Here is a 20,653-nt window from a genome sequence, read left to right as displayed (position 1 = left end):
AAACCGTACATGGTCCTGAAACGACCAGAACAGCACCCGTTCAAAACCAGTCAAATTCTCGACGGTGTCAGTTGAGTAGCTCTTTCGATGCAATACTCTCACTAAATAAGTTATTTGAATGTACTCGTATATGCATAAGTTACTGATATTAACAATGACACTTATCTGCCCGCAACTTCTCATGAGACGCACAGGCATACACTTGTCGACACTGACTTAATGAGATTTATAGCGTACAAGGTCTGGGATACATATGTACACATGTACTTTTGCGAAAAAATTTTAATATTGATTAACATACATATATGTATGTATGTAAATAAAAACAAATAAGCGAACAAATTTACATACGGATAATGACGCAATAACTTTAAAAATATATTTAATGATATAAAATGAGCTTACACTTAATAAATCGTGATTTATTTAAATTATTATATTTGACTAATTTAAGGATAAGCTAAAAAAAGTAATAGAATTAGATAGGAAACTTTGAGATTGCACTGAAATCTATGGGCTATCACGCCCTCTCCTACCATTCAAATAGTAATAAAGCAAACCTTAAACGATTAAGCACCCTTCATTATCTGAATGTAGTAGATTATGTGATTACAGAGCTATAAAACCGTTTTGTGTGTCTGGCGGATTTTATTTGCATTTATTAAGCTACCTGCTCTGCCTGAGGTCTACAGTACACACATGATAAAATTCTCAAGAAATTGTTTCTGGAACACAATATTATTAATTTGACGTCCTTTTAGACCTTGCCAAATGGACGCTGGGTCTTTCATAGAACCTAAACAAATACCTCCCTTGAATATAAAATCAGAAACCAAAACTCAGTATACTATACTTCTTAATATAATATGTATACCATCGTCGACAAATAATTTTAAATAAAAATATCGAATTGAAAATCCACGCAATATGTTAAAATTTAAAAATAAAACTCATTCAAGAGCTTCACGAACACCTTGATTCACAAAAATATTTCTTCCGCTCTCCCTCTCCAACATTATCTCTATGCTATACAATTCAAATGTACTTATCTAGCCGGTGGTGTGCTTATCTGTTAGTACATACACATCGCTGCAGCAGTATGGACGATGCTAAAAGTCTGAGTTCATTTACCGCAACGGAATACGACAAAGATGAACTAGTGCCACCGCAATGGTTGAACAATGGCTTCTTGGAGCGTGTATTGCAGCCCCAAAACAGCGGAGAAATTTGTCAAATAACAAATATTGAAATTCAGCCAGCAACCAAAAAAGGTGAACACTATGCCAGTGTGATGTTCCGAGTTAAGGTGACGTTTACTTTGTCCGGCGACTGTGATGCCACACAATGCCAGCAAACGAAGTCATTTATTGTCAAAGCGCTACCGGAGTTGGCGGGTGAGAAGCAGCGTTTGCTGGAGAACTCAAAGCTTTTCGAAACCGAAATCGGCATTTATAACGATGTCTTGCCCAAACTGGTGGAGAAGCTGCGCTTGGCAGGCGAGTGCATACGATTTGGCGCCGAGTACACTTTCATATTTCGGTATATTTGAAATTTAAGCTAACCATATATTTCGCAGTTGCTTACATCATGCTCTGATGCCCAACAAGGTATTGGTTTTTGACGATCTAAGGCAGCTAGGCTACGAAATCGTTCGCAATCGCGCATTGACTTTGAGCGAAATAAAAGCAGGCTATCTCAAGTTAGCCAAGTGGCATGCGGCAAGCTATAAATTGGCGAACGAGGTGAATACGTGAAATACTTTGTTACTTGTTGTGAGAATTCCATTACACCGTACCTTGTTCCCATTTGATAGCAACCCAAAAGTTTTGAAACATTTGCCGATAGTTTCATGACCCTACCGTACGTCGTCAACAGCTCATTCATATCTGGCGGTATCAAGAACTTTATCAATATGCTCGATACGGTGTCGTCGTTAACCATGTACAAACGTTACTTCCAGCCCCTGCAGTCCGACTGGGCTACCAAATGTCGTGCAACGTATACCGAGTATTTTTCTAATCGTCAACCACAAACCTGGTATGGCATCTGCCATGGAGATTTGCTCGCAAATAATTTGATGTTTCGACATGATTCTCTTACTGGCGAATTGGAGGATGTATTGCTCGTGGACTACCAGCTTGCTTATATGGGACCTTTAGTTAACGATCTCATATATTCATACTTTATGCTCTATACGCCGGAGCAACGCGCCAGCAATCACGACGAACTTTTTGAGTATTATTTCAGACATTTTGTACAGACTTTGCAGTTACTTGGATGCCAAACAGAAATGTTAACCTTGGAAAGTTTTCAGCAACAACTAAAGAGACAGAGAGTTTTAGGTAATTAACAAATGTAATAGTAAATTATTACTTGCGGAGCGAAGTAGTCATCAATAAGACAATCGAATAACTCAATAAATAACACAAATTTGAAAACACTCAATGGCTTAACAGCTCGACGCAAGTCTTTCACAACTGCATATATACTATATAATCCCATACAATTTTAAAATCATTTGTATCTCTACTTATTAACAAAAGTTGCATTTTTGACTACTTTTTTTTTGTAATTTTTCAGCACTATTTCTCTTAGTCAGCTTTCTGCCCATACGCTATGCGTTGCGCGCTGGTTTAATAGACAGAGATCACTTGATGGCCACCGACGAGGAACGTCGTGACCTCTACTATGACAAAAATTACATCGCAGAGTTGCACACGATTCTACCAATGTATTTACAATTTGGCTATTTACAATAACACATAAAAACAATAATAAATACAAATATTGTTCATAAGAAATTAAAACTTCCTCTTATCATTGCCTCAGTGTATTATTCCTCAAAATAGCCTAAATATAAGAGGCGCGGAAGCAGTAAACGCAACTCATCCAGAATCTTCGTATTCGCGAATAATGCAAGTCTTGCCGCCTCAGACTCGATCATTTCGCCCATGTTAAAACCATCCATGAAGGCATAGTTGAGACAAAGCAAAGTGCAAATTAAGTACAGACCTAAATGGAAAATATCATATAATAATATAGCACATCGGTAAAAGCAAGCTTTATTTACCCCAATGTCGGTAATCGCACACCTCAGCCCTTATCTCCGTAATGGTTGGAATATGCCCTTGGTACTGGACACTATGTAGAGTATCTTGAAAAATCTTTGTGTAATAATAAAGCAGTTCATCCATTTTCTCTAAACGCATACTAGGGCTGTACATCATGGCAAAAGCATAATGTAAATCTATAGCAGGAGATCCAAAAATACAGGCTTGATAGTCGAGCTGTAAGAACAAACCATAAATATAGATCATAAGAAAGGATTTGAAGATATATGTATGTACAGGGTAGTGCCAACAGTATCTCCCAAATATTCAATTATAATCTTACTACAGACCTCACCGTCTTAAGAACATACTCGTATAACAATTATGCTGTATGGACCACTCCAGAAGGCGTACAATTAGTAAAAAATTAAAGTTATATATAAAAATATATAATTTAACTGTATGAATGACTCACCAGCATTAATTCTTTCAGTTCACTGTCGACATATTTCACCATTAAATTCTTCATATGAAAATCGCCGTGATTCAGTACTTGAACGCCACTACGGTCACCGTTTTTAGCCGCATTTAGTAAGTCCAAAACCTTGGGAAATAAAAATTTTTCTGCCGCCTCGAAATGTGATATATACCTCTGAAGATCTGGCTGATCACTGATCACTTTTTTCATTAGTTTGACACCATCTCTTAAGATAATAAAATCATCTACATTCACCGTATTAACGTAAGTCTTTTGGAATGTGGTTATCTCTTTGTTTCCCTGTAAGGAAACGTGTATTTAAAGATTACTTATCAACAACAATCTTTCGATTTGCTCTAATGTTTGAATACCTACCGTCTGTGCCATTTGATAGCTGATTGCATGTATTTTAGCTAATTTTTTTAGAGCTAACTTGATTTCTTCCAAGCTATAGGGACGGTTATTGATGAGAGAATAACCTTCAGCCACAAGATCTTCGAACACTATGTTACGCGGCATCTCCAAGCTGCTGTGGAATATCCTAAAAATATTTAGTAATAGATTTTCAGTTTCTTACTCTTCTTACTATTTTCATAGTTCTAATAGATAATATTTGTCTAGATTATATGATAAATCACACATTATGGTTTATGCAACTCACTTCGGTGCGAGTACCGTCTGATCGCCAAACTCTCGCAGCTTCGCTTCGATCATCGACAACACACTCGTATACATTCGCACTTCGGTTTCAAAAAGTGTCATTTCACCCAATTTATCCTTCTGCAGGCCTTCCTCGAAGTGCTCGGTTTTCATTACAAATGAACGAACTTTCTCTTGATTCGGCTGGGAACACAAGGCATACTTTATCTTAGCACGACACAATACACTCGCGTAGTTATCAGTATTGGTAGTGCCGGATGAGAGCAGCAATTTATGGATCTGTAATAATTGATTTTATTTATTTGATTGACTAAATTGGTTTGGCTCATTTGCATTTATCGTTTCACCTTTACACTTTCACTTTCGTCTTTATCAAGAATGCACTTGAAGAATTCTTCATTAATCCACTCCGGAGTGTTTAAGGCATCTTCGCCACGAGACTCACTACCCGCATTAACCATGATTGCTTTCGAATACCTCACATACTCTGAATGCAACGCTTTTATAGTCACCAAGCGATTTAAAATAATCTCGCTGTGGAGAGCGCAACTTTACAATTGAAAATATTACTCATTTTACAATTGCAGCAGAGTTTTAAAAATCGTTCATGTATATGCGTAGGTTTATATTTTATGAACCCCACAATAAATGCGATAAACCGGTACCGATTCGTAATTAGTCGCAAAAGCAGTAAACTGACACTTTTGCTAAGGAAAGATTGCCTAAATCTGCAGCATGCAATAGCTTTCTGATTTGGACTAAGAAATGGAGAATAAAGCTAAACGGCGGAAAGAATCACTTGTCAAACTATACGTATTTTTTATCTTTGCATACCTTACACCTATATAGTCAAGATATTTTGCTTTACGCTCGATGCGAAATTATGGATAGATCACATTAAAATGAAGAACCAATCTAAAAATGTGAGAACTATACTAGTTTCCTAGTTTCCGACCTATTTCTAAATCAGTGTACCTACTTAAGTGGACGTTTACTTTGTCAGCCGCCACACTGACACCAATGTAAGCCATTTATTGTCAAATCTCTACCAGAATTGAAAGGCGAGAAGTAGCGATTGCTGGAAGATCCCAAGACCGTCAAAAACAGCCACGATCACAACTAAGTAACCGCGACAAACCCGACTTCTTCAATTGAACTGCAGCGGACTACCGAGCAAGATCGAAGAGATAGTTGAGTTTATGTGCGTTGAGAAATCAAGCTTAACAGCCACTCAGATCTTCTGAGATGTGCAGATTTCAACGTCTTGAGTAAAGATTGCAAGATAAGGGTTGTAGCCTAGCCTTAATTTTAGACCACACAGTGCAGTAACGACTAATCGTCTAATCAAGAGCATAAGGGCAAAGCTAACCGGTCAGGTGATGTCGAGTTCTAAGTATTTGATATATAAATCGCCCCATTACATATTTCCAAACATAATACGACCCGAACATAGGTGCGCTGCTTAGTGGTGAGATCCAATCGGTATTTGGCGACTTTAACGCGCACCACGATCTTTGACATTCCTCGCGACCGTAGGTGGATGGAGCTGGCGAAACAGATAGACCATACGGTGTGTGTTTAATACGTTAAATTTAATTAAGCTAATTGGGTCGGCTTCAGAAAATTTCCTGAGAGCTCTTTCACACCACTACCCAGTTTTACGTCGTTGGCGAACGTCAATTTCACAAGGTGATCGCAGCTCCTACTATTCGCTTTACTTCTGTTGGAATAATTCGTGAAATACGAAAAAACACTTTTGCCAAAGGGATCGCAATTTGTAGATTCGACAACTGGTAGACCAGCATGAGCGCACGAAATCGGTGGAGCACCTGAAGCCATGCATTCCCTCCGACGAAGTGGGCAAGGTTTGAAATACTCTCAAGTCCTTATCCAGCCCGAGAAGACACGACGATAACTGTGTCGAAGTCAAATTCAACGGTGGTGCATTCTCGGACCCGAAGAAGTACGCGAGCTACTTTAACCGTCAATTTATACTACACACTTCGGTATACAAGATGAAAAGATGTATTATCCGACGGTTGCGCATCAAATCAAAGGCAGCAGCCGGAAAATATAGCATGAGCTTATTTAAACTTAGGCTCGATGAGAGTAAGCTCCCACTATCAAAACGAGAGAAGCCAGCCAACCTCTTGAGATATTGCTACTCTAGACCTTCACACACCATCTAAACGTAGATGAACACATAGCACTTAGCATCGTAAACGCCTATATAGCTCGTGGTCTTAACTTGAAACCGTAAGCTACTAGAAGACATCGAACCATCAACGCTCCCTACAGTGCCAATGAAGTCGACCTAACCGGTCGTCAATCGTCGGTACTATTTCGAGTCTGTTGGTGGTGTCTACTGTTTAATCTCTATATTTCGAAACTCCCACAACCACCAGAGGAGTTTCAATAACCTCATACATTGATGAACGCCTATTTCTCTTTCTCGCTTCTGCGTTGCAAGAAGCCTAAAACTCTCCCCTGCCAAATCCTAGAGACGTTGTTGGCAACATACTAAGAAATCGATCGGCTGGTTTTCAACTATGTCGCCCCAATATGATGGAGATTCTACAGACCTGCCAAAACACCGCACTTCTGACTATAACAGGGTGTCCTCCATGGAACATTTACACAATGAGACCCGCATGCTTCCTGTAAAGAAGCATAACACTCTTCTCTCGAAGCAGTTTCTTATTGGGTACTTCTGCGGAAACCATCCCTGCAGTCAACATTGTTAGAGATGGAGCCACCTCCATGGAACATCAGGATAATATTACTTTAACATGTTGACGAAATCGAACAATACACTGATTTTGGGTACTGTAACAGATTAAGCTCCTTCTCAGTGAATGGCGTACTTGGACCAACACCACCTTTTACAGAACAAGAGCTTCTAATTGCCGTGAATCAAGAGTGATAACGAATCCTTACATAACACTAACACGCCTTTTTCCTTGTGGTCCGAATCCCTCGAAACAGCTCGTTTCCTCGGCCTACCATTAAGTGATTTCAATGACAGCTAACATATTACTCTCCACAAACAGGGTTTATATAATCTCTACAATAACAACCCTGCTGTCGTACTGGACTACTAAATGCCATGCACCAATATACTTTATATATTTCTAAACGTCAAACACAAGCTTGAGACATGATTCTTCTTACTAACCAATATACGACATTCGACTAGCTAAATGAATGTCACAATCTTCAAAGCACTCAGAGCAATTTGTTGGACGTAAAGGGCTGTATTCCTCAAAAACTCGACACAACTTTAGAATCATATTTATTATTCATAAAAGTTGATTTTTTACTATGACAAAAATTACATCCCTTATTATATGCTTCAGTGTGTTATTCCTCGAAATAGCCTAAATATAAGAGGCGCGGAAGCAGTAAACGCAACTCATCCAGAATCTTCGTATTCGCGAATAATGCAAGTCTTGCCGCCTCAGACTCGACGATTTCGCCCATGTCAAAACCATCCATGAAGGCATAGTTGAAGCAAAGCAAAGTACAGATTAAGTACAGACCTAATTGAAAAATATCATATAATAATACAGAACATCGGTAAAAGAAAGCTTTATCTACCCCAATGTCGGTAATCGCACACCTCCGACCTTATCTCCGTAATGGTTGGAATATGCCCTTGGTACTGAACACTATGTAGAGTATCTTGAAAAATCTTTGTGTAATAATAAAGCAGTTCATCCATTTTCTCTAATCGCATACTAGGGCTGTACATCATGGCAAAAGCATAATGTAAATCTATAGCAGGAGATCCAAAAATACAGGTTTGATAGTCGAGCTGAAAGAACAAACCATAAATATAGATCATAAGAATGGATTTGAAGATGTATGTACAGGATAGTGCCAACAGTATCTACCAAATATTCAATTATAATCTTACGACAGACCTCACCGTCTTAAGAACATATAACAATTATGCTGTATGGATCACTCCAGAAAGCGTACAATTAGTAAAAAATTAAAGTTATATATAAAAATATATAATTTAACTGTATGAATGACTCACCAACATTAATTCTTTCAGTTCATTGTCGACATATTTCACCATTAAATTCTTCATATGAAAATCGCCGTGATTCAGTACTTGAACGCCACTCCGGTCACCATTTTTAGCCGCATTTAGTAAGTCCAAAACCTTGGGAAATAAAAATTTTTCTGCCGCCTCAAAATGTGATATATACTTTTGAAGATCTGGCTGATCACTGATCACTTTTTTCATTAGTTTGACACCATCTCTTAAGATAATAAAATCATCTACATTCACCGTATTAACGTAGGTCTTTTGGAATGTGGTTATCTCTTTGTTTCCCTGTAAGGAAACGTGTATTTAAAGATTACTTATCAACAACAATCTTTCGATTTGTTCTAATGTTTGAATACCTACCGTCTGTGCCATTTGATAGCTTATTGCATGTATTTTAGCTAATTTTTTTAGAGCTAACTTGATTTCTTCCAAGCTACCGGGACGGTTATTGATGAGAGAATAACCTTCAGCCACAAGGTCTTCGAACACTATGTTACGCGGCATCTCCAAGCTGCTGTGGAATATCCTAAAAAGATTTAGTAATAGATTTTCAGTTTCTTACTTTTCTTACTATTTTCATAGTTCTAATGAATAATATTTCTCTAGAGTATATGATAAATCACACATTATGGTTTATGCAACTCACTTCGGTGCCAGTACCGTCTGATCGCCAAACTCTCGCAGCTTCGCTTCGATCATCGGCAACACACTCGTATACATTCGCACTTCAGTATCAAAAAGTGTCATTTCACCCAATTTATCCTTCTGCAGGCCTTCCTCGAAGTGCTCGGTTTTCATTACAAATGAACGAACTTTCTGTTGATTCGGCTCGGAACACAAGGCATACTTTATCTTAGCACGACACAATACACTCGCGTAGTTATCAGTATTGGTAGTGCCGGATGAGAGCAGCAATTTGTGGATCTGTAATAATTGATTTTTTTTTATTTGATTGACTAAATTGGTTTGGCTTATTTGCATTTATTGTATCACCTTTACACTTTCACTTTCGTCTTTATCGAGAATGCGCTTAAAGAATTCTTCATTTATCCACTCTGGTACGCTTAAGGCATCTTCGTCATGAGACTCACTACCCGCATTAACCATGATTACTCTAAAACTTTGGAATACCCCACATAGGCTGAATGCATCGCTTTTATAATCACCAAGCCGAACGTTTAAAATCCGTTAAAATGTTTGTGTATGTGTACATTTTACCAACCCTGCAAAAAGTGCGACAAGTTCGGAATGTGTTTGCGATTAGTCGCAAAGTAACACGCGACAAATTTAATTTTTGATCGTTTTTATTTGGAACGAATTGTTCTCCTCTCTATGAGCAATGAGTATAGATTATGCGGAGTGTAATTGTACCCTTAGTGCACGAAAGTCTGTTTAAAGAGACTAATACATACATTTGAAGAGAAATGCAGACGAAAATTCGACTTTTTTCCAATTATACTCTGAAGATATTCGTTCGTAGCTAATTAGTACCTAATTGTATCCCATTGGGAGTAATCCGGGAGTATTCTTTTTAAACAGAAACCATACAATTTTTGCAGGGTTACATGGCAAGTATATGCGAATCACAGTCACGCGATATTTTATTGCTAAGCTTATATGTGGTTCATTTGTTTCGCAATTAAGAATTTATATTTATTATTTATATTAATACTATTTATAAAAAGGGAAATGCATACACACATGTACTTCAAGAAATATGCAAATATTGTTAATGCGTACTTCATTTATTTCTGTCATACAGTTATTATCATGAAAAGTATTCGTACTTCTGTTTATACAGCCATGAACACATAAGTAGCAAACTTGGTCTTCGGTGGCATCGGATTTTATTTCAAAGATTACATATTTGCATATTACTAAAACACAAAAACAATAAATATTATATAACCAATAAAAAAACAGACGGAACTGTCCCACTTGTCAACTGAGATACTTAATAGTGCCACGGATCATTGGCCTGCATAAATGTCCAGTTCATGAGTTCGTGGATATCCTAATACTGATGGAGGTCTGTATTACCATTTATGCGAACAATTGATCCGACGTCATGCCATGAAGACGTCCCCCAAGCCTTGATACCATAGTGGTTCCTAGGTATAGGATTAACGGCTTTACCTTGTGGACGGCGTACAATCGTTTTGTCATCTGAACCCAACCTATTTATTTTAGTTTCGTCGCTGTTTTTCCGAAATTTTGGTGGTAATACAACAGTTTCAAACTTTCTATCGAAAATACGACTGTGGGCCAAAATAGTAAGACTTTTTAATTTAAATTTCGCACGAAAACCCATTCGTCGAAATATTTTTCCCAGGTTGGTATGACTGTTAGTGGCATCTCCCCCTGCGGGGAGGGGGATAGAGAATATTCCCGCGGTAAGGCATGCCTGTCGTAAAAGGCGACTAAAATCCCATTGTTCCCTGCGTGGTTGGGAAAAGAATATCCACGCGGTAAGGTATGCCTGTCGTAAGAGGCGACTAAAATCCAAATGTACTATGTCCGACATTCACGTGTCTGGTTTAATTGAATGTCGGCATGGTCAGAGATGTCAGAAAAGTGCTATATTGAAATAATATCATATTCTTTAAATGGGTTTGCGATTATATAACAAACACAAAAATGAAATGATGTACAATACATCATACAGCCGGGTCCTTAGGAATTCCTAGGAGTTCTTAGGGTCCCCGACTGGCAGTAGATCACAGGTAACACTGTGGTCTACAGGTCACACCAAAGACTAAAACATGGTACCACGGGGAGCAGTTTGCCCTTGGAGCTCGCTCCAATCTGCTCATTGGGTTCGGCCTTTTGGGGAGATTCGTGGTGGCTGTGGTTTAAACCTAAATGCAGGAAGGACTTTTGTCCAATGTGGAGTCGCATCGCGGCCGGGTGTCGGACCCAGAGTACGGCAGAGGTTTGGGTAGGCCTCGTACCCGACCAAGGTGGCTAGGGTGTTCCTTTGGTTTTCACCCGAACCGATTGGAACCAAGGTATAGATGTATGTGGAGCACTATGCTTTGGTTCTCTCATGGTATGGTGTTGTGCATGCACCTGTCCTTGGGGCGTTGATCGGCGCATTATACTGATCTACGTGTTTCTAGCAATAGAAAACACCGTGGAGCCTACAATGGCAGATACTCACGTTAAAACACATTGACAGTTGTTAGTGGCATCTGGGCCAAATGTCACATCAAAGTAATCATTAGTGTTTAGTATCGCTTGTCTTTCTGAATAACATAAATTGCATTCGGCGACTTTTGCGATTTAAAGTTTGTGTACAAATCAAATTCCTTATGCCGAAACGTTCAAAATATTGAAAAAAGCTTTACGTCAAATCTATCGTCTAAAAGTATACCAACAAGCCAACGACAATTGATGAAATTCTCAAAACGTTTCGTTTTATTTTATAACTTTTGTAGCGCTCTTATTTAAAACCCGTTACAAGAAAATGTATATTGCTCGGTTACACCCGAACTTAGCCCTTCCTTACATGTTTCTTGTTTACTTTATTTTTCAACAATTACCAAGTTTGCATTCCCACGCTTTACATTTCCACTTCAATGCACGGCAATAAAAATATGCTTTTTCCTCGCCGGTTATAACGGTTTAGCAGTGCTGCTGTCTCCACATGCCCTACACTCTTCGCGTTTCGAACGGTAACAACTTTCGTGTTACCTGCACTTGGCAAATAACGGTATTTTAAATAAAACTGTATACAATAAAGGCACACGAACACATGCATACCAGGCAACATATATTTACATACACACAGATATACATATGAATAATAAAAACGGAATTGAAAAGTAAAAATTCCAACTAAAATGCTAAAACAACGCTGTTAGTTCACTCTTCCTGGGGAAGCAATTAAATGGCCACCCGCCGCGCACAACAACAACAGTAATATGTTGGGTTTGCTTATATGGCAATCAGCATCCGCATCCGTGTTCCGTTCGATTGTATTTTAAACAAGTTGAATTGCCGGTATTGAACGGTTGAAAGAAAATGAAAATAACAAAAACCAAAAATATTTGTAAAAAATGCAGCAGATATAGGTAATAAAAGGAACTGAAAGAGGGCGTAGTCGTGCCTAAACCCTAACTACGAACAGATTGAATAAAAACTAAATGCGCACAGACACGCTACTGTAGCGGTAACTGTACATGCATATGGACAGACAACAATGAAAATAAAGTGAAATGCAAATTTGTACACGGGCCCAATCAAAATCAAAATCAAAATAAGGACTTACAGTGTATATGCATACGTAGTGTATGGCCGAGTCTGTGTGTGTGAGTGTGTTGTTGGGTAAAGTTTTACCGTAAATTCTTTTAACTTTTTTTATTATTCTACAATATATTTTATAGTGTATTTACACTGCATGTGTTCGATGCAATTGCATTTTCCGCACCCACACTCTGACTATATAACGTTCGGCTGTCATATTTGCTGGGCAAGTGGCCGTGCTCTCACATTCTCAAAAAAAATAAAAATACAACTTTTTTTGTTCAAAAAACGTTTCTTCAAAAAACTTAATTCAAATTGACAACATGAAATTTTTACTCGCTCAGTTTGTAATATTTACTTTTAATTAATCGAAAATATTTCCGAAAATATGACAAATTTTAAGCTTTCTCTATAAGATCGAGGTATTATGCTTACTCACACTGGGTTTTTGCACCAATCACGGCTCAGCAGAAATTGAAATTTCAATGACAGTTAAATCTAGCAGCAATCGAGGCACTACTATGCCAGTTAAGGCTTTTTGTAGCACAGCATTTCAAATGTGTCCCTAGTAGCCGCGAATATTAGTTAAGCCAAAGCCAAGCACGCATACGTTAGTCTCATTCCCCTTTTTATAATTGCAATTAAAATTAAACTTTGATTTGACATTCAATTTGAGATACACTTTTCACCTTGCCACTTTTACCTGATTCCGTCCAATACTAATTATTTCAATCTGCCTTATCGCAGCTGACAAACAGTGCAGCTTCTATGGGGTCGACCACTGCCGTCAGGAATATATTTAATTATAAAATTGAGACAGACAGTAGCTGTCTTCAATTCACCATGTGTTAGCTTGATCGAACCGCACAGCGCTTAAGGTTATTTTAGTTTAGTTGACAGTAATTGTGATTTTAGTGTTTTACTTTCGGTGAAATATTATAATTAGACAAGAGCAGATGCTCATGAGAATTGCAAAAAGTGAAAGCAATTTAGAGTAGGTTGAAACTCATTAGAAACGAAAGTTAATGTATTCAAAATTAAAGCAGCGCGGTTCGTGTAGAGGAAGGGGAGTGGAGTGCTTGAATTTTTAAGGGCTAAGTGAGAAGGCCGAAAAATGGCGATTTTTTTTTTTATTTATTCATCCGAATTTGTACAAATACATAATATGGTATCTTTAAACTGAAAGACTTAGTATTAGTAAAAATATTTATTTGGAAAGGAACCACAACCGATCTCCGAGAGCTCCTCTTAAAGAAGGTGTTTTGCGTTGACCGCCATATCCCTGAACTGGACTTCTGAAATTAAAAAACCAAACAGATTTCGTTAAAGTAATGTTAAATCTAGTAAAGCAAATTAAGAAAATAAGCGCAATAAACTTTTCTGAAAAATTTTTCAAAAGAAAAATTGATTTTAACCAAATTTTCGGCCTCAAATTGTTTATAAAAGATATTAATCGATGAGACAAAGTCTTCTACTAATCACTAAAAAATATACTTAAGCAGCTCGTGTTAGAATTTGGTACTAATCGATTTAGCCAAAAATAGGTGAACGAGGTCAACACGAAATATCAAACAAACATTCGTCGCACTTGCGACTTGGCTCTCACGTCATTGTTGACAATCATCACTTTGAAGTTGTAGATAGTTTCGTATATTTGGTAACCAGCATAAACACCACAAACAATGCCAGCCTGGAAATCCAACGCCAACAGGTGCTACTTCGGACTGAGTAGGCAATTGAAAAGTAAAGCCCGCTCTCGACGAACAAAAGCCAAACTCTATAAGTCGCTGATAATTCCCGTCCTGCTATATGGTGCAGAGACTTGGACGATGACAACAACTGATGAGTCGACGTTGCGAGTTTTCGAGAGAAAAGTTCTGCGAAAGATTTATGGTCCTTTGCGCGTTGGTCACGGCGAATATCGCATTCGATGAAACGATGAGCTGTACGAGATACATATACGACGACATTGACATAGTTCAGCGAATTAAAATACAGCAGTTACGCTGGTGAGGTCATGTTGTCCGGATGGACGAAAACACTCCAGCTCTGAAAGTATTCGACGTACCCGCCGGGGGAAGCAAATTTGATTAGACAATCAACGTTGAAAGTTAGCCGCAGCCTGCTCTCTCGCTTCTTGACATATATACTTATACACTATTGATGTACACATATTTACACGCCTGATTGATCGTGTACACAGATAGAGTAGTACGCTCGCAGCATTACAAGCCAATAAATATTATTTGTACTCAGTGAAGGGCCAAGTACATAGCCCTGCCTGAATCGCAAATGTTATAATCATGAATGTGATAAGCTAACTGCAATAGCAGCTAATTAATTTAGTTAACTCAACTATAAAATGCAAAGCAACTTAAACGAACAGCGCATTACTACTTCTCTTCGCCTAAAGTGCAGCGGCATACGAACGTAGCTCCGCGTATACAAAATTTACATTCCAGAAACTGCATTGAAATGGCAACTAACGAGAAAAACAGTGAGGCTCACCTTACTTCACCGGATTGGTTGAACGTGGCATTTTTCGAAAATATTCTAAAACAAGTTGAAGCTGAAAGCGCGAAGGTGTGTGTCCAGTAATTTCTAACATAATTTAATATTGGTGGCATTGATTTCTTTAGGTGACCAATTTAGAGTTGAAACCGGGCACATTGCAAAACGATAACTACTCTACTGTTATGTACCGAACCAAAGTCAACTACAGATTGCAATCGCAGCCAAAGCAAGAGAAGACCTCCTCGTTCATATTAAAAGTCAAACCTTTTGTAGAAGGCGTTAAGAAAGAAATGCTAGGCGATTTGCATTTATTCCAAACTGAAATACTCATGTATACTAAAATGTTGCCAAAGATCGAGAAGGTGCTAAGGCAATATGGCGACCAGACCGTTTTGGCACCAAAGTGAGCATTCAAACGCAAAAAACGAACAAAAAAGCAAAATAATATAATTTTTTAATTTAAACTATGAAAAAGGCTCATCGCCAGCAGCACCAGCCCCACGCAGACATATGTGATGTTTAACGACTTAACAGTACAAGGTTACACCACAATTGGATCCCGGTACATACATTTGGATGAAGGGAAAATTGCCATGCTCAAACTAGCAAAACTGCATGCGATCAGCTATAAATTGAACAAAGAGAGGGTGCGGATAAATGAAAATCAATATTATTTTAGACTAATACACTAATTCGAAACATTTTAGGAAGAAGCTGCCAGCACTTCGTTGGACAAGGGTTTAATCAATTCTATTGACCCCGAAAAGTTTCCATTTATTAAGCATGGCATTAGATTGCTCAAAGAAGTCCTGAGTGAACACGTTGATCTAAAACAATTTGTGCCACACATAGAGTCGGTCGAGCATTTACTACTGCCAAAAACGCTCGAATTGTTTAAAGCGCACAGCAGTGGTAAGCGAGATGGCCTTTTAGTGCTTAACCATGGTGACTTTCATTTGAAGAACATGATGATCCAAGCAGTTGATGGCAAGCTAACTGATCTTATGCTGGTGAGCAAGACGGTTCAATATTTTTTACGCAAAAAACTAAATTCTTTGTACTCTCTTCTCGGTTCTTTGAGCAGTTTGATTATCAGATCAGCATATTTGGATCGCCGGCAATAGATCTGCATTATGCGTTCACGATGATGTTTAGCCCCGAAATGCGGCGTGATCACTACGATGTGCTGCTTAACTTTTATATTAGCAATTTTCAGCAGACGCTACGCAAAATGGAATTCAAAGGCCATATACCGACGGATATTGAAATTAGACAAGAATTGAAAAAGCATAAATATTGGCGTAAGTTACACGCATAAACAAAAACGGTTAATTGTTATAAATTTCTGGTTTGGTTGTTATTTTATATATATATTTTTTTTGTGGTTTTTAAATTTTAATTTCGAAAATAGTGACAACCAAATATTTTAATTTTTTTTTGAACAGAACTGTTTGTATTCCTTATCTTTCTAAATATCAACCATGCTTTGGTCGAAGAGGATGGCGACCTAGCAGGGATCATTGAAAATCCAACGGTACTAAAACAAAGTTTACAAAATCCAAAGTTACTGGAAGAGTTACGGGAGCTGTTGCCGAGATTTCTGGAAAATGGTTATTTCGAATTAGAGTAATGCTTAAAAATGTACATATATTACCTTATTGGGTTATCTTTAAACGTTGTTGTCATTGCAAAATGTTTAGCCAACTTCAGCAATATATGAATATTTTTGTGTGTTACTTGTTCCTTGTATTGTAGGCTTATAAGCATATGTGAGATCTCTCTGTGCATCTCTGCATGAATTTTTAACCCTGAGAAAGCTGTCGGTGCGATGTTTGCATCGCATACTCACTCCGTACAAAAAACGCAACCGTAAGAACTTTTCCCAACGGTATTTGGTATTGTTTAAACGAAATTCGAAGAGGTTTCGCAATCTTTACCTGACACTCGACGAAACAGGAATCTACTGTTATACATCAGTGATTAAAGAACAATCGAAAGAGTGGACTTCACCTGGCAAATCTAAACCAAAGAAGGCTATGACTGTGCTATCGACTGAAAAGTTAATGAACCGCTTGAGAATCTGGAAGGGGTTACAGACTCTTTTATGGCGATTTTTGGGCTGACTATTGGCGATCTCTTTAAACCGTATATTTAGACCATTTAAGGTAGTAAAAAGTTGCACTAGGTTGAGTGTAAGTTTGGTTAGAATAAGTTACACTGCCTGGGTTTCAGGCATACATAAATCCTTAGATCCTATGTAACGCCCAATAGAGGTTTATTGTTAATACAAGCTGAAAATTTGCTTTTTCCGAAGTTTACAAGTAGTACAGACCTGATATCTAATTTTTGATACTTCCGCTAGTCGCTTGAACTGTAAAGCTTCTAAATATCTAAGGCAAGTTCTAGATAAGACCGAACATAAGCAGAAGTGGTGTTCGAGCGACTCTCTCGTGCCTACTAAATTCTTCTCACTAGACCCTCTCACGATTAACGAGCAACTGAGACATGAGGAAAAGATAATAACAGACAGATATTGGTACAGTATCGAGGAAAAATGACAATAGAAGCAACTAATAGACGACTACAAAGCAGAAGATTTAAAAATAGTATTTTATTTAGAAAAGAAACTTAAGAATTTTGATATTTTACTTACAGGTTATTGGATAGGAATGAGCTCTAACGAAATTTGTCGCTTCTATGAGCTAAAATCCGAGATTCCTTCGCATATATTGTTGGATGTGGCGTTATGGTTAGAAGTAGGCTGACCCATCTAAGAGTCATTAGATAAGTAAGTGAGGATTGCACTGCGACTGGGGCCTATTGTGCCCTAAAAGCCATGCAGCCCAAGCAAGGTCCCATTAAATTCAACCATCCCTTAAATAATCTAGATTTTCTAAGAGCTTTAGAATTGAACGATGGTCGCGATGTCTTTTCAATCTATTAATAAAGAAAACTCTAAAAGCTCGCTCGGCCTACGATACCTCCACAAGATATTTTTGGAAAAATAGTACATTCAATGAAGTACATTCAATGAAGTACATTCATAATAGTACTCAGCTCAGCCAGCAGCTATATGATATAGTGAACCGAGCTGAACAATTTGTTTGGAGATTATAACGTTGCCTTGGACAATAACCCATGCCAAATTTGGTGAAGATATCTCGTCGATTAAAAACTGTTTCCTGTTTGTATGGCAGCTATATGCTTTAATGCTCCGATATTGGCGGTTTCAACAAGGAGGCTTGAGGAGTAAAGAAGGTATGCAAAACTTTGGATTGATATCTTTAGATCGCGTATACACGGACAGACACAAAGTTTCCTTCTGGGCATTAAAACTTCGTGCCAAACTTAATATTCCCGGTTTAGAGTATAAAAATTATAATGATAATATCTTCCTCCACTCTCTACCTTCGTTAACCTGATTTGAAATGAAGCTAACTGTTTTTGTTTTCGTATTCGCTTTCCACTGTTCGCGAATAAACACATTTTCGCTTTTCAATATGCAAAATCAAATCTGATTATCAATCAGATATGCGATAGCTGTTGACGAAGAACTCCGAGTGGGGAAGTGAAGAGACAGGGGTAACAGCGGTAACAGCAGAGCCACAGCGCAAAATGGTGATGCGTGTCAACATGACGGCCCGACTACGACATCACCGACCTGTACCCCATAACGGCGTTGAAGCAAGTCACGTTTTCCTCTGCGCCACATCTCTTCTCAACCAGTTCGTCAAATCTATCGTTACTATAACTATGCGGCAACAACAAAGTTTAGTTTATCAGCAACATGAAAGCCATTTAGATGGTTCGACTGAACCAAATTAAATTAAATTAGAATCGGGTATTTGCAGCGCTGATTTCGCCCGAACCGGCAGCGTGTCGAGTAGTGAATGTGAATTCAGCTTGGATCGGTTTGTAGTGATTTGGAAGGACAAGAGAATTTAAATTCATAGAAAAGCGTTTTTGTGTATTTTGTGAATTTGTATGCAATTTGCAAGTGTGGCAAATTAAGCAGTATCGCCAGCACTGACAACAACACTGCCAACAACACTGACGCGTAGCGATAACTAAGTGCTGCTGATAAATGGAATTTGGACGCTGGCTTATTGAGGACTTGTCGAGCACGCCGCAATCGAAATCAGCACGCGCCAGGGTCATCAATATCACTGAGAATTGGCTGTTCTCTGCGCTGCGCCGCATTTTAAGCTGATATCGCTGGCATGACGCTATGCTAGGAGGCTGGCGGCCACTTCGTATTTCCTCCCGTTTACATGTAATATTTGCACGCTCTCTCGCGTATTGATTACGCCATTTAACGGGAATCCAAGCTTATGGGGCGAGAGGTGGCGCTGTTCGCAGTCGGCGCACCGTGCTGCTCAGCTGGCAGTTAATGTTGGCAATCGCGTGAAGCGCATTTAAATAAGGACGACAAAAAGTGGAAATTTTGATTTTTAATTGCGCACATTTTCAATTCGAAATTGACTGCGTCTCGTCCCGCTACGCCACGCCAGGCATTTGATGTTGTAATAGCAGCTACGTGCAATCAAATTAAAATAATATCGCATCCAAATAGAATTTGGATGGGTTTGTTTGTTACAGCGCCCTAATTGTGCCTTTGGCGTCTGTGTCTTTCATTGGGCGCATATTATTGGCAATGAATTTCGCAAAATTACAAATGTGGCGAATTTCACGCAACGCTTCAACGCATAGGTTGCAACGTCCAATGCACATACACATACCATATGTACATATGTATGTAGGTGTAACGTGGCCGTAAGCTCATTGAAATGAAATTTCAGAAACAGTGTGTACGAGTTAATTTGGAAAATTGATATTTTTTTAAGCATACAAGTTTACTTGGGACATAACGAATTCCGCTTTTCTATCAGCGTCGTAATAGACACGCAGGTCAATTGAGACACCAGGGAACCTGCCATAGTAAAACACTTTTTTTAGCAATTTTTTTTTTGTTCAACATTCAAGGCGACCCAACTTTTCTATATCATTTTTATAATACGACTTGACTTTCGCTTCAAAATAGGCATTAGTTTCAGCGATCCCCTCTTCATACGACGAAAATTTCCTCAAAGCGAGTTTCGAATTGAAAACGAGTTGATCATTTCTGATGGTTTATTTTCTGAATGACAAATAAATTAATTCAGAATAAACTTATAATGACCTACGCATGATCAGCAACTAACACAAACGCACTGCCAAATGAGAAGTCTTTAATACAACTGGTTTTCATAGCTCTCTAGCACAGCTCTTGTTTATTTGTAAACAGAAGAATATTTCAAACTTGCAATCCACAAAACGGGATACCGCACAATCTGCGCCAACTACCGTGGGATAAGCTTCCTCAACATCGCATATAAGGTTCTATCGAGGGTATTGTATGAAAGATTAAAGACCACCATCAAGAAATTGATTGGATCTTATCAGTGTGGCTTTAGGCCTGGAAATTCTACAACTGTCCAGATATTTACCAGGGACCAAATCTTGGAAAAGACCGGGGAAAAGAGAATCGACACACACCACCTCTTTGTCGATTTCAAAGCTGCTTTTGACAGCACGAAAATGCTGCCTTTATACCGCTATGTCTGAATTTGGCATACGGCTGCAATACGGAAGAGGAAGACCTTCACC

At 38.4% G+C, this 20,653-nt stretch overlaps 3 protein-coding genes across 6 annotated transcripts; 2 read left to right on the top strand and 1 right to left on the bottom strand.

The window, feature by feature from the left end:
• The first annotated feature begins 1,095 nt into the window (after window positions 1–1,095).
• On the top strand, window positions 1,096–2,807 carry LOC105230973 (uncharacterized). The gene is made up of 4 exons (XM_011212033.4): window positions 1,096–1,521; window positions 1,577–1,742; window positions 1,814–2,342; window positions 2,581–2,807. The coding sequence occupies exons 1-4, from the start codon at window positions 1,100–1,102 to the stop codon at window positions 2,757–2,759; spliced, it is 1,296 nt and encodes a 431-aa protein (XP_011210335.3). The 5' UTR covers window positions 1,096–1,099; the 3' UTR covers window positions 2,760–2,807.
• On the bottom strand, window positions 2,712–9,399 carry LOC105230985 (uncharacterized). Of its 3 annotated transcripts, none has more exons than XM_049449798.1 (6): window positions 9,242–9,399; window positions 4,190–4,467; window positions 3,904–4,069; window positions 3,526–3,828; window positions 3,071–3,287; window positions 2,712–3,012 (listed from the first exon to the last, which is right to left on the bottom strand). In XM_049449798.1, exons 1-6 carry the CDS (start codon window positions 9,353–9,355, stop codon window positions 2,834–2,836), a joined length of 1,257 nt encoding a protein of 418 aa, XP_049305755.1. In that variant the 5' UTR covers window positions 9,356–9,399; the 3' UTR covers window positions 2,712–2,833. The 3 variants fall into 3 exon arrangements, with proteins under 3 accessions (XP_049305755.1, XP_049305753.1, XP_049305754.1); XM_049449796.1 differs by lacking the exon at window positions 9,242–9,399 and adding an exon at window positions 4,536–4,691; XM_049449797.1 differs by lacking the exons at window positions 2,712–3,012; window positions 3,071–3,287; window positions 3,526–3,828; window positions 3,904–4,069; window positions 4,190–4,467 and adding exons at window positions 7,446–7,727; window positions 7,786–8,002; window positions 8,231–8,533; window positions 8,609–8,774; window positions 8,895–9,172 and having other exon boundaries at window positions 9,242–9,391.
• Window positions 9,400–14,623: 5,224 nt separating this feature from the next.
• LOC105230984 (uncharacterized) lies at window positions 14,624–16,743 on the top strand. Of its 2 annotated transcripts, none has more exons than XM_049449792.1 (6): window positions 14,624–15,076; window positions 15,133–15,410; window positions 15,483–15,654; window positions 15,715–16,017; window positions 16,092–16,334; window positions 16,453–16,565. In XM_049449792.1, exons 1-5 carry the CDS (start codon window positions 14,969–14,971, stop codon window positions 16,323–16,325), a joined length of 1,095 nt encoding a protein of 364 aa, XP_049305749.1. In that variant the 5' UTR covers window positions 14,624–14,968; the 3' UTR covers window positions 16,326–16,334; window positions 16,453–16,565. The 2 variants fall into 2 exon arrangements, with proteins under 2 accessions (XP_049305749.1, XP_011210346.2); XM_011212044.4 differs by having other exon boundaries at window positions 14,625–15,076; window positions 16,092–16,308; window positions 16,453–16,743.
• The last annotated feature ends 3,910 nt before the right edge of the window (window positions 16,744–20,653 follow it).

Source organism: Bactrocera dorsalis, chromosome 2 (genome assembly GCF_023373825.1).
Source record: "Bactrocera dorsalis isolate Fly_Bdor chromosome 2, ASM2337382v1, whole genome shotgun sequence".
Taxonomy (NCBI): Eukaryota; Metazoa; Arthropoda; class Insecta; order Diptera; family Tephritidae; genus Bactrocera; species Bactrocera dorsalis.
The sequence above is the reverse complement of the archived record's forward strand: the minus strand, read 5'-3'. Positions and strand labels throughout refer to the sequence as shown.